A 13773-nucleotide genomic window follows, 5' to 3' on the forward strand; every position below is an offset into this window, starting at 1 on the left:
GAAATTGGCTATATGCAAATTAGTCTGACCCTGGCCCAGTGCATCATGGGAACAGGGCAGACCAAACTACCAAGCCAATTCTTATACTGGGAAGGAAACAAGCTACCGGGGACCGGTTTCTGGCATTTCAGCCGTCTTCGGCCCGGCTTGCTTGAATCCTGATGGTGCAATGTGCAAGGGACTCACATCTGAGTATACTCTTCCACGCTTATGGTGGACAAAAATGATTCAGAAAAGGGGGTGGTGATGAACAGAGTGTCTGAATTAAGCAGACCACTCTTACCCAGTCCAAAGATCAGGGCTAGATCCATCACCGTTTTTTAGCTCACTGCACCATCCCAGCTCAGAAATTGGCTATATGCAAATTAGTCTGACCCTGGCCCAGTGCATCATGGGAACAGGGCAGACCAAACTACCAAGCCAATTCTTATACTGGGAAGGAAACAAGCTACCGGGGACCGGTTTCTGGCATTTCAGCCGTCTTCGGCCCGGCTTGCTTGAATCCTGATGGTGCAATGAGCAAGGGACTCACATCTGAGTATACCCTTCCACGCTTATGGTGGACAAAAATGATTCAGAAAAGGGGGTGGTGATGAACAGAGTGTCTGAATTAAGCAGACCACTCTTACCCAGTCCAAAGATCAGGGCTAGATCCATCACCGTTTTTTTAGCTCACTGCACCATCCCAGCTTAGAAATTGGCTATATGCAAATTAGTCTGACCCTGGCCCAGTGCATCATGGGAACAGGGCAGACCAAACTACCAAGCCAATTCTTATACTGGGAAGGAAACAAGCTACCGGGGACCAGTTTCTGGCATTTCAGCCGTCTTCGGCCCGGCTTGCTTGAATCCTGATGGTGCAATGAGCAAGGGACTCACATCTGAGTATACCCTTCCACGCTTATGGTGGACAAAAATGATTCAGAAAAGGGGGTGGTGATGAACAGAGTGTCTGAATTAAGCAGACCACTCTTACCCAGTCCAAAGATCAGGGCTCGATCCATCACCGTTTTTTAGCTCACTGCACCATCCCAGCTCAGAAATTGGCTATATGCAAATTAGTCTGACCCTGGCCCAGTGCATCATGGGAACAGGGCAGACCAAACTACCAAGCCAATTCTTATCCTGGGAAGGAAACAAGCTACCGGGGACCGGTTTCTGGCATTTCAGCCGTCTTCGGCCCGGCTTGCTTGAATCCTGATGGTGCAATGAGCAAGGGACTCACATCTGAGTATACCCTTCCATGCTTATGGTGGACAAAAATGATTCAGAAAAGGGGGTGGGGATGAACAGAGTGTCTGAATTAAGCAGACCACTCTTACCCAGTCCAAAGATCAGGGCTAGATCCATCACCGTTTTTTAGCTCACTGCACCATCCCAGCTCAGAAATTGGCTATATGCAAATTAGTCTGACCCTGGCCCAGTGCATCATGGGAACAGGGCAGACCAAACTACCAAGCCAATTCTTATACTGGGAAGGAAACAAGCTACCGGGACCGGTTTCTGGCATTTCAGCCGTCTTCGGCCCGGCTTGCTTGAATCCTGATGGTGCAATGAGCAAGGGACTCACATCTGAGTATACCCTTCCACGCTTATGGTGGACAAAAATGATTCAGAAAAGGGGGTGGTGATGAACAGAGTGTCTGAATTAAGCAGACCACTCTTACCCAGTCCAAAGATCAGGGCTAGATCCATCACCGTTTTTTTAGCTCACTGCACCATCCCAGCTTAGAAATTGGCTATATGCAAATTAGTCTGACCCTGGCCCAGTGCATCATGGGAACAGGGCAGACCAACCTACCAAGCCAATTCTTATACTGGGAAGGAAACAAGCTACCGGGGACCGGTTTCTGGCATTTCAGCCGTCTTCGGCCCGGCTTGCTTGAATCCTGATGGTGCAATGAGCAAGGGACTCACATCTGAGTATACCCTTCCACACTTATGGTGGACAAAAATGATTCAGAAAAGGGGGTGGTGATGAACAGAGTGTCTGAATTAAGCAGACCACTCTTACCCAGTCCAAAGATCAGGGCTCGATCCATCACCGTTTTTTAGCTCACTGCACCATCCCAGCTCAGAAATTGGCTATATGCAAATTAGTCTGACCCTGGCCCAGTGCATCATGGGAACAGGGCAGACCAAACTACCAAGCCAATTCTTATCCTGGGAAGGAAACAAGCTACCGGGGACCGGTTTCTGGCATTTCAGCCGTCTTCGGCCCGGCTTGCTTGAATCCTGATGGTGCAATGAGCAAGGGACTCACATCTGAGTATACCCTTCCATGCTTATGGTGGACAAAAATGATTCAGAAAAGGGGGTGGGGATGAACAGAGTGTCTGAATTAAGCAGACCACTCTTACCCAGTCCAAAGATCAGGGCTAGATCCATCACCGTTTTTTAGCTCACTGCACCATCCCAGCTCAGAAATTGGCTATATGCAAATTAGTCTGACCCTGGCCCAGTGCATCATGGGAACAGGGCAGACCAAACTACCAAGCCAATTCTTATACTGGGAAGGAAACAAGCTACCGGGACCGGTTTCTGGCATTTCAGCCGTCTTCGGCCCGGCTTGCTTGAATCCTGATGGTGCAATGAGCAAGGGACTCACATCTGAGTATACCCTTCCACGCTTATGGTGGACAAAAATGATTCAGAAAAGGGGGTGGTGATGAACAGAGTGTCTGAATTAAGCAGACCACTCTTACCCAGTCCAAAGATCAGGGCTAGATCCATCACCGTTTTTTTAGCTCACTGCACCATCCCAGCTTAGAAATTGGCTATATGCAAATTAGTCTGACCCTGGCCCAGTGCATCATGGGAACAGGGCAGACCAACCTACCAAGCCAATTCTTATACTGGGAAGGAAACAAGCTACCGGGGACCGGTTTCTGGCATTTCAGCCGTCTTCGGCCCGGCTTGCTTGAATCCTGATGGTGCAATGAGCAAGGGACTCACATCTGAGTATACCCTTCCACACTTATGGTGGACAAAAATGATTCAGAAAAGGGGGTGGTGATGAACAGAGTGTCTGAATTAAGCAGACCACTCTTACCCAGTCCAAAGATCAGGGCTCGATCCATCACCGTTTTTTAGCTCACTGCACCATCCCAGCTCAGAAATTGGCTATATGCAAATTAGTCTGACCCTGGCCCAGTGCATCATGGGAACAGGGCAGACCAAACTACCAAGCCAATTCTTATCCTGGGAAGGAAACAAGCTACCGGGGACCGGTTTCTGGCATTTCAGCCGTCTTCGGCCCGGCTTGCTTGAATCCTGATGGTGCAATGAGCAAGGGACTCACATCTGAGTATACCCTTCCACGCTTATGGTGGACAAAAATGATTCAGAAAAGGGGGTGGTGATGAACAGAGTGTCTGAATTAAGCAGACCACTCTTACCCAGTCCAAAGATCAGGGCTAGATCCTATCACCGTTTTTTAGCTCACCGGGCGAGGGTTGAGCAGAGGCTCAAACCTCGGTCTCCTAATGGGCAGGCGGGCAAAGAGTAACCATGCCCTCAGCCAATCCTGGCGCTGCTGCCAGCACCAGGATTGGCTGAGAGGGGTTACCACCCACTTGCCAGCAGTCAGTGATGAGGCTGTTAGATCCTGTAGGCGCCAACGGACCCGAGGCGGCGCGGACCTGGTCAGGTAAGATTTAAATGTTATTTTAAAACTCCCCCTGGCCCCCACCCCCGTGCGACACCCCCGCGACACCACCTCCCCCCGCGACACCCTCTCCCCACGCAACCCGCGACTGCACTGTTGAATTGCATTACGCCAAAGCAGAAATCAATGTGTGCCATGCCATACGTTTTGGACTGTAATTCGTTTTGAAATCACTTGCAGTAAATTGCTTAAAATATATATGTTTAACCAAATTTCAGACTTCATTGTGACATGTTTATTTTCGCATCAGAGTTTCTCATTATAAGTTAATTGCTGAAAGCTTTAATGTCACTTTCCGCTGCTTTGCGCGCCATACGAGCATCCCCGCAAAATGTTGGTACATAACACGAAACATATTTAAAAAAATAGCTCAGGGAAGGGTGGACGCTTGATTATGTGTTACACAAAATAAAGTACCCCTAATGGAGGTTATGCAGAGATACGAAGTCACCCTTCCCTGATTTAATGAAGGAGTTTGTCCTTCCGCCTTGCTCCTGTACACGGCCACAGAACACCTTTGTCACTTGGAATGTCCCTCCCCACAGTGGGATATAATACCAGTCTATGCATCTGGGTGGGCAGCACCTTGTCTGCTGGTTGATAATGTAATTATAAGACTGGGACATCTGTTCAAAGGTGAAAGCTAAGTGAGCGCTTTAGGAGCACTCTGCGCCTACAATGGATAATAGGTGTAGGTATGGCCGGTGTGATGTCAGTCACTCAGGACCGCTAGTTGCTACAGCATGTCTTGCTATTTACAGATCTCTTTTTCGTTTGCTGTTTTTCACATTGTGGATGAATAACAAGAGTAGAGGTAGATGAAATTGTCGACTTTGGTTCACGTGTTTAGCTCCAATGCATCAGCTAAGGGTTACAACTCGATCATATTATGTAAACAGTGATATCATATGTCATTTGGCATGTTGTATGTCATAATGTGTAAGGTCCTGAACAGTTGCTTTGGGAATGCAGTGGTTGTGTAATTTCTGTGAATTGTGTGGGTTTTGGATTATATATATGTCTCGTCAACTTTTTTATTAATAGAACGAATATATGCCAACCTTTGCGAATACACATGCTGGTGGTCGGGAAAAAGAAGGAATGCAATTTAATGCATTTTGCATTGAAGTGGGAAGGTTTTGTCAGGTAATGAGAAAGTATATATTGTCAGGCACTAGACAGACGTTATTTTTGTGCTTACATATTACTCACTGTCATCATGTCTGGCCTCAGTTTTACATTCCGGGCTCACATCAGAACATAAAAAGTGTTCTTGCGTTTTGAAATCCCTTCACAAGCCCCTCCCAGGTTTGTCATTTTCCAGCTTACAAGAAAGTTCTTTTTTTTGGTTAGTAACAATAACATACCTTACAAACAGACCTTCAAACCACACTGCCATTTAGAAAACATTTCACATAACATCTAATATTACTGCCAAGTTTAAAGATATTCCATTTTGATGGAAGGATTTGCTGGGATTCAAACTATTGGCCTGCAGCTCACCAGATGTCACCAGCCAGCATTTAACTCAATTGATCAGCTTCACACCATTTTGTTTACCACTACTTAGGATGTAACTGGAGTGCAGTAAATATATGGCATAATATTTTGAAAAACAGTTGCATTTTTTTACAGCAGATATTACAGCAAGATACTAAAGTGTGTGGTTTGGTTAAGACATTTTCTATATTCCATTTTACATTTCTTTATTATCCACCTGCACTGATGGTGGTCTGGTTAAATGTGGTCTGTATTTGTATTTTGTAACCCATCAGTATACAATCCTAGGCAACATCGTGGTACTGATTATGTGTGCTGATCAAGTACCATAAGAGAGAGGGGATACTACAAAAATCCACAAATGACAGGGAGGACAGAGAGTTACAAGTTGTAGGAAGTGTTTCATTTGTAAAGGTATATTAATAAGTAAGGGAATCATTATCTCTGAGGTACTCAGCATTGTTGTCTTAAATTATGTTATCAAGTTCTGCAGTTATATGGAATAAGCAACTACATATGTCATTATCAAATGACATATCTTTATTAATGTCATATGATCAATGTCACAACTGCACTTTCACAATGGCCCTATTAACCTTCTTGCCTTCTCAAATGTGTTTGAAAATGCATCATTTGCTCACACTATTTTCAGAATTTTCCTGGTGGAATTAAACCCCTCTGAACTCCTCCTGGCAGTCCGACTCGCTCAACCACTACAGGTCACCGATCCCAAACTTTTCCGCCCTAGCACTTAAAAATGTCACCGTCCGCCACTGCACTAAACTCATTAGGGTAAGGAATGGAATTGTAAATATATTTTTTGGGATATCTGGGGTAAAGTTACGCTATGTAAATTCGGTTCCTTTTCGTTGTGGTATTAGTTAGCATATGCAGAGGGGTGGGGGTGTTGCTGCACTCTGATTTGGAATGTGCAGGGCATCATTAAGGGGTATTTTCGAATGGAGAGCTTGAGGGCTCTGAAGGGTGGCAGTTGAAGGGGAGGCTTGGAAGTGGAAGGTGTTGTTTATGTGATGGCCTGCCTGAACGTAGAGTTCAGAAAAAAAGGAATATATACATATAGATGGTCTTGGGTTCTTTCAGTAAGTCCATTAAGGGTAAGAGTTTAGTAAGCATGCGTAAACAGTCAGGTCGTTCACTGCCTGACTAGCCTAATTGATGTATGAAGACACCAAAGTAGTGTCCTAAATAATCCGATTCAGAAACCACAACCATTTGTATGCCTGCTCTGCTCAAACGGAAGAATGAGGAAGTAGACGACGGAGCACGTACGCGGGGTGTTTCCGGGGTAGTGGCCATGTCTAGCCCAGGCAAACGAACGCTGTTGTGTTTAGTAATGGTTGGTGAGCCCAATGTTAAATATTTAGGACTATGACGTTTTGCTTATTCCTACAACTAACGTTAATCCGGACTAAACCGCGCCCTACTACGCGCATCTCAAAAGCTTCGAAGCAATCAGCAAAGATAATGGCTTGTGGCGCCTGACAAGCTCCGCCCATACGCATCCGCTGACCCACCCCATTCTGAAAACCTGTTAGGCGTCACACCCGGCAGGGGCGGTGTCGTGTCCTGACGTCACGCGACACCCGGGTAGTTCCGCTGTGTGTCGCCCGAAGCGAAGATGGCGGATCTTGAGGAGCAGCTGTCCGACGAAGAAAAGGTGAGAGGGGGCTTTCGTCTTACCCCGCCGTGGTACGGCGGAAAGAGATGGGAGCTGCGGGAGGGGAGCGGGCACAACAAACAACTGTCAGGGATGGAGGCCATACTGTCTGCCAGGCTGTGCAGTGCTACGGTTTCGCCAGGAAATGCTTGAGTGCGGTGACCTGATCTCTACCAGTTCTAGCTTCGAGTTATCTGTTTCTAAAGAGTAAGAAGCTGCGCCTTACATGCATTCACATTTCACCCTTTCAGGTCCCGTGATGTGCCACCTTTCCCCATGCCATTTTAAATCTCTGCTTGTTTATGCTGAGCCCCCCCCCCCCCCCCCCCTCTCCTCCGTCTCCACCCCAGATCATGAACTCCACATGCATCCCCAAGTCTGGTTCAATCACCATAGCATGCTGACACCACCCGCTCCGCAGGTCCAGTTGCATTCCCATTATTGTCAATTTTCACCCCCTCATGTCAGCGTCACCCCCAGTTCCTTGTGTCAGGCTACACCCCTGCTCCGTGTGTACTTTCCCCCGTGTCATACTGCACCGCCCCATCTGTTCCAAAGTATCCACAGTCCCTGTATCCAGAAGACTGCTGCTGTCAGTCTGGGACCGGGCCGCTCCTCCGACCCATGTAGGGTCCTAGCACGAAAATAGGGACTGGGCAGACGTTCCGCCTTCTGCAGCCCGGGCCTGGCCCTCGCTTTCGCTGCTGATGCTTTTGGTTCTTTTTATAACCCGACACAGTTAAGGCGCCTTGCAGCCGAATAGAGCTGTTCGGGGCGAGAGCTCCTGAGTACTTCCTGGAGCAGGTTGGCTTGGTGCAGACAGCTAGGCGGGGCCCCTGCTGCCTCTTGCCTGCTCCACGCCTTTCCTCCCAGACCGCATCTCACACTTTGCTCTGTCACACTTCACTTCGCCTCAGGGTGATGCTAGCGCCTTACGTCCACTCGGTCTATTATTTCGCATACCCATGGGTGTGTTTATTTGGTTAGCCAATTGATTGGGAAATATTCGTTATCATTTTGCTGTTCTCAGCAATGGAAACGCTTTCAGAATCGTCCGAGCAACTTGAGCGTGTTCGCTTACGGGTTTCTGCAACTCGTGTAGTCCACAACTTCCTTCCTCTCATGTTTCGAATTGTACGTGTTTGTGGTGTCTCCCATGGCTAGTGTCAGAATAGCAAATGACCATCAATTTCGGGAGTGGAATTAGATTAGCTCACCCAATTTGACTTTCCAGTACTTTGATATTTATAGCCACACCGTTTTATTGGGTTGGTTATTCTACATCAGAGGGTGCTTCTGTGAGCTGTTTAAACTGTGTTTACTAGGGACTGTGCACTTCGTTTTTTTACCAGTAGAGGGAGTCACGTTTTATTCAAACAGTATTGTTAGATTTCAAGTTAGTGAGGCCTTTACCTGCAGAAGTCCAAAGTGTGGATTGAGCCTGTCCGTCTCCTAGGAGATTCTGAACAGGAAAAGCTGCTTCCAACTCCCTGGCCAGCAAACCGTATCTGAGGTCGCTGGGACCTTTTATGGTCTGATATTGTTTGGTACATGTGTTCCCTTATTGGTTGTTGTATCTGATGTTTCTATTTGATTAGGGTTAGTGTCCTCATTGGTTGGGTATTTGAGTGTTCTGATTGGTTTCTGGGTCTGTGATTCAATCAATGTAGGGTTGAGACTAGGGCTAGTGTTAGAATTTCTGTAGGGACTAGGGTTTCCTTTTTTTATTGGTTGTTGGGACTAGTGCTAGAGTTAGACTTTTAATTGGAAGTAACAATTATGGCTTCTAGTGTGATTGGTTGCTGGACTGGTTGTGGGACTAAGAGTAGGGTTAGGCTTTCTATTGGGAGTAGGGACAAGGGCTTCCTGTGCCATTGGTTGCTTGCACTTGGGGTGGGACTACTGGTAGGGCTAGGACCACTATTGTACGTAGAGATTAGGGTTTTTGAACTGATTGGCTGCTTGAACTAGGGCTAAGATTGGCTGTAAGGTCCTGGTCTCCTATTGGTTCAAGATTTTTAGGGCTAGTGTTGTGATTTGAGTGTTAGAGCTAGGGTTCCCATTGGCTGACGGGGTCACCTGATTACTAGGGCTATAAAAGGCCAGGCTTAGGGCGTCTCAGCTAAGGGCGGAGAGGACAAGGGCAGTTTCCTGTTTGAGACTGACCAGGGCCAGAAAAGCTAACCAATATACATACCTCCATTATGCATTGATATACTTTCAATTTATTTATGGATCTATATAGTTATCACTTTCTTCTAATTTAGCACTTCCAACGCACTTCCCTATTTCTCAGCCTGTACTTCGCTCAATATATCCTCTACATCCACTCTCTCATGTAACTCCAAACCCCATACCACTACTATGATCCCCCAAATCACCCTTTCTAGACACTCTCCTACTCTACCACTCCTTGCATCATCCTACACCTCTTTTACTATACTGATCCCCAAAAACAACCCTTTCTAAACTCTTCCCTCTTTTCTACCCCTCCCCAACCCTTCTCAATCTAAATAACTGACTAACATATCAACCACAAAAATTACTTTAATGTTTCACCATACTAATTCAATACTCTTCATGATGGGTTCCAGAGTAGCGTGCTACTTGCGCTTCAAAACCCCATCAGGGGTAGCAAGCACTATATAAATGCAAACCTCTTTCCCTTCACTATCCCGTCACCTACCCTTCTCTACCCAAATAACTGAATAGCATATCCACTACTCAAATTACTTCATATTTTACTATACTAATTTTCATCACTAATCCTTTGAGTTCCGGAGTAGCGTGCTACTAGCCAGAAAAGTGCTTCAAAATCCATCAGGGGTAACAAGTGCTATATGAATGCAAACCTTTCTTTCCCTTTTATCCCTCCGCTATCCTTCTCACTCCAAATAACTGACTAATATCCACCACTGAAATTACTTTCATATTACACCATATTAATTCACCACTAATCCTTTATGGGCTTCCTGAATAGCATGTTTCAACACCCCATCAGGGGTAACAAGCGCTATATAAATACAAACCTTTTTTCCTCCTCTATCCTCCTCTATCCTTCTATCATTCCAAATAACTGACTAACCTATCCATCACTTAAAATGTACTTGCATGTTTCACTATACTAATTCAACACTAATCCTCTATGGGTCCCGGAGTAGCGGGCTACCCGCCGAAAAAGCACTTTGACGCCTCATCAGGGGTAGTAAGCGCTATATAAATGCAATTACAATACAATTTCCCCCATGTCATACTGCACCACCCCATCGGTTCCCAAGTATCCACAGTCCCTGTATCCAGAAGACTGCAGCTGTCAGTCTCATGGGACCAGACAGCTCTTCCGACCCATTTAGGGTCCTAGCATGAAAATAGGGACTGGGCAGACGTTCCCCCCCCTTCTGCAGCCCAGGGCTGGCCCTCGCTTTTGCTGCTGATGCTCTTGGTTCTTTTTATAACCCGCCACAGTAAAGGCGCCTATTGGCCAATTAGAGCTGTTTGGGGTGAGCTCCTGAGTACTTTCTGGACCAGGGTGGCCTGGTGCAGACAGCTAGGCGGGGCCCCTGCCGCCGCTTGCCTTCTCCACGCCTTTCCTTCCAGACCGCATCTCACACTTAGCTCTGTCAAACTTCCACCTTGCCTCTGGGTGATGCTAGTGCCTTATGATCACTCGGTCTATTATTTGGCATACCCATGGGTGTGTTTATTTGGTTAGCCAATTGATTGGGAAATAATCTTTATCCTTTTGCTGTTTTCAGCAATAGAAACGCTTTCAAAATCGTCCGAGCAACTTGAGCGTGTTCACTTACGGGTTTCTGCAACTCATGTCGTCCACAACTTCCTTCCTCTCCTGTTTCGAATTCGACGTGTTTGTGGTGTCTCCCATGGCTAGTGTCAGAATAGCAAATGACCATCAATTTCGGGAGTGAAATTAGATTAGCTCTGCCAACTTGCCTTTCCAGTACTTTGATATTTATAGCCACACCGTTTTATTGGGTTGGTTCGGATCAGGGATAAGTAACTTGAACAGTGTGCATGTTTCCACTATTACTAAGATCCCAGCACGAAATACCGAAGATGACTTTGGCAGGTTTACGACATGTTATGGGGAGAAATAAAACATGACAAGGCAGAGAACATACTTTGAAAATCGTATTTATATAGCGCTTTTTACCTCATGAGGCATTGAAGTGCTTTTTGGCGAGTAGTACACTACTCTGGAACCCACAGGATTAGTGGTAGACAGTGGTTGAAGTGGGGAAAAAATTATTAGGGGAATTGTGGGTGGAGAATCACACTGAGGGTTTAACCAGAGGATTGGATTAGTGGGCGGAGTCAGAGGTGTGGCCAGAATGTAAAAACTTCAAAATTTTTAGTATTTGTTTGGCATTTGACTGCCCAGTTACAGCTTATTACGTTATTAAATTACATTCAACTAATGTATACACATGATTATTTAAGGTTTAATATGAGTTATTGACATTAAAATACATTCACAAAGTGGGATATGTTTCCAGTCACAGAATGTCCCATTTGTCTCAGTCATGGAGTTTGTCATCAGCACTTCACCATTTTCCAACAAGAGCAGTTCAAACATGAATGTCAGTCATGGCTCTGCGCAGCGGACGCGATCAGCGGGCGCGCCGCAATCGTGCTGGAGTAGAGCCTGAGTCTAGCCTGTCTGCGCCCGTCCGCGCCTGTACGTCGCCTTTCGCCAGGGACCTCGCGAATGCAGTAGAGGCACACTAACTTACTCAAGGCAAGATTTACTATCTCTCAATTGTCTGTAAATTCAATGCACCAATTTCAACCTTTCACGGAGCAAAGCTTGTTCAATCTGCCCGTGTGGTTTTTCCCTGCTAATACCCTCTCTGCCACCATCCTTTACTAAAGCTAATCATCAACAAATTAGGGCAGGCCAACTTAATGTAAGGTCCATGCAGAAACACCACCTGGAAATTCACGACCTTCTTTCTAATCATGTTCTAGACATTTTATTCTTAACAGAAACTTGGTTACAAGATGAAATGGATTCAGTCATTAACCTAGCAACCCCCATTGGATACACTGCGTACACCTTAAATCGACACACAAGGGGAGGTGGGATAGCGATGATGGCGAAATCCAACTTCACCTGCCATTTCACTAAGTTAGCCATTGAAGACTGTGAATGTCCCCGGTATAATATCAACTCCCAACTTACCCTCGTGGGCCTTTTGATTTACAGACCCCCAGTTGCAGACACGAACTTTATTGCATCTCTTCTTGAGAACGTGTGCTCTTTGGTTTCCGGTACTGCCAATTTCACCATTATAGGGGACTTGAACATACATTTCGATAGTACCACGGACAATAAGATTAACACTCTGACAGCTGACTTAGCTGCCCTCCAGCTTTGTCAACTCGTGAATGGCCCCACTCACAGCTGCGGCCATCTCCTAGATCCGATCCTCTCTAACTTGACCAATATGACCGTAGAAGCGCCTATCCCCATGACCTGGACAGACCACCATCTAGTGACTATGATACTGCCCACGGGGGGCGACCACAACACAAGATCTGCCCAGCAGGTTCTGAAAAGACCATGGAGAAAGCTCTGTCTTGAGGAATTCAATGCACTCCTCACTGCTGATCCTCCTAAACCTAGTGAGGATCCCAATCTAGGATATGATAGATTTTGTGACTGGATCAATAAGGCCTTAGATGCTTTGATACCAGCCAAGTGGATCAAGGCACGCTCCCACGAATCTAGTCCATGGTTTAGTGACGAGCTTATCTTACAAAGAAAGGAGTGTAAAAAAGCGGAACGTAGCTGGGAAGAAACTATGAACCTGCACTTAAGACCCTATATGTCCAGGCACAAAAAAGCTATCACCGGAACATCTGCAGGACTTGAGCAGCATATAATGATACAGAGATTAGTAATAGCCATAACGCATCCAAAACTATTTTTAGAATACTAAAGGAGCTCAGCGCAAAGAAGGCAGTAGACTACCCCAACACCTCACCCGCACGGTGCGATAATTTGGCTTCCTTCTTCATGGACAAAATCCAGAAAATCTATTACCCCTTCCCTGCCACTCCACTTTTCACTCCCTCTGCCGACCCGAATAGGACCAAACTTTCCATTATTCCGGCACTCAGCCAAGAAAACTTTCTGACACTATGTAATAAAATCAAATCAGGCTCACCTGCAGATCCCCTTAAACCTGATCAATTCAGAGAAGCAGATGAGACGGTACTAGGCCCCCTCAGAGATATTATAAATTTGTCTTTCCTTACGGCCAATATCCCCGCCAGCTGGAAGCAAGCATGGGTCTCACCCATCATAAAGAAACCTTCGCTAGACCCTAACCTACCCGAAAATTTTAGGCCCATATCACTTCTTCCCTGGCCAGCCAAAGTGGCGGAAGCCCATGTTAATTCCACCATGACCAACTTTTTGATGTCTAATTCCATTCTAGACAGGTCCCAGCATGGCTTCCGGGCCGGGCACAGCACCGAAACAGCCCTCCTAAGTGTGACAGAACATATTCGGACCATATTGGATTCAGGAGGAACGGCAGCACTGATTCTTTTAGATCTCAGTGCTGCCTTCGACACGGTCTCACACTAGGTTCTGTTGTTCAGGCTGGAGGAAGCAGGGGTATCAGGTATGACCCTTGGCTGGTTCAAGGCCTTTCTGTCAGATCTTTTAGGGTTTCCACCCCACCGTTCCTCTCCAAAGATTGCCCAATCGAGCAAGGAGTGCCCCAGGGGTCGGCCCTCAGCCCCACCTTGTTTAATGTTTACGTTCAACCTCTGGCAGAAGTAGCCAGGAAACACAGGCTGTCATTGGTGTCTTACGCCGATGACACCCAGCTGGTGGTGGCTCTGAAAGACGAGAGCGGTCGGAGTGTCTAGAATTTTAAACACTCTCGTCGACATCACT

General features: G+C 46.4%; 1 protein-coding gene across 1 annotated transcript in view; it reads left to right on the forward strand.

The window, feature by feature from the left end:
• Positions 1–6493: 6493 nt before the first annotated feature.
• CAPZA2 (capping actin protein of muscle Z-line subunit alpha 2) overlaps positions 6494–13773 on the forward strand; it is a 314968-nt gene continuing 307688 nt past the window's right edge. The window contains exon 1 of the mRNA XM_086919391.1: positions 6494–6845. Coding sequence (XP_086775517.1) covers positions 6807–6845 — 39 coding nt within the window. The 5' untranslated portion in view covers positions 6494–6806. The remainder of the gene's footprint in view (positions 6846–13773) is intronic.

Source organism: Lissotriton vulgaris, chromosome 1_1 (genome assembly GCF_964263255.1).
Source record: "Lissotriton vulgaris chromosome 1_1, aLisVul1.2, whole genome shotgun sequence".
Classification (NCBI taxonomy): Eukaryota; Metazoa; Chordata; class Amphibia; order Caudata; family Salamandridae; genus Lissotriton; species Lissotriton vulgaris.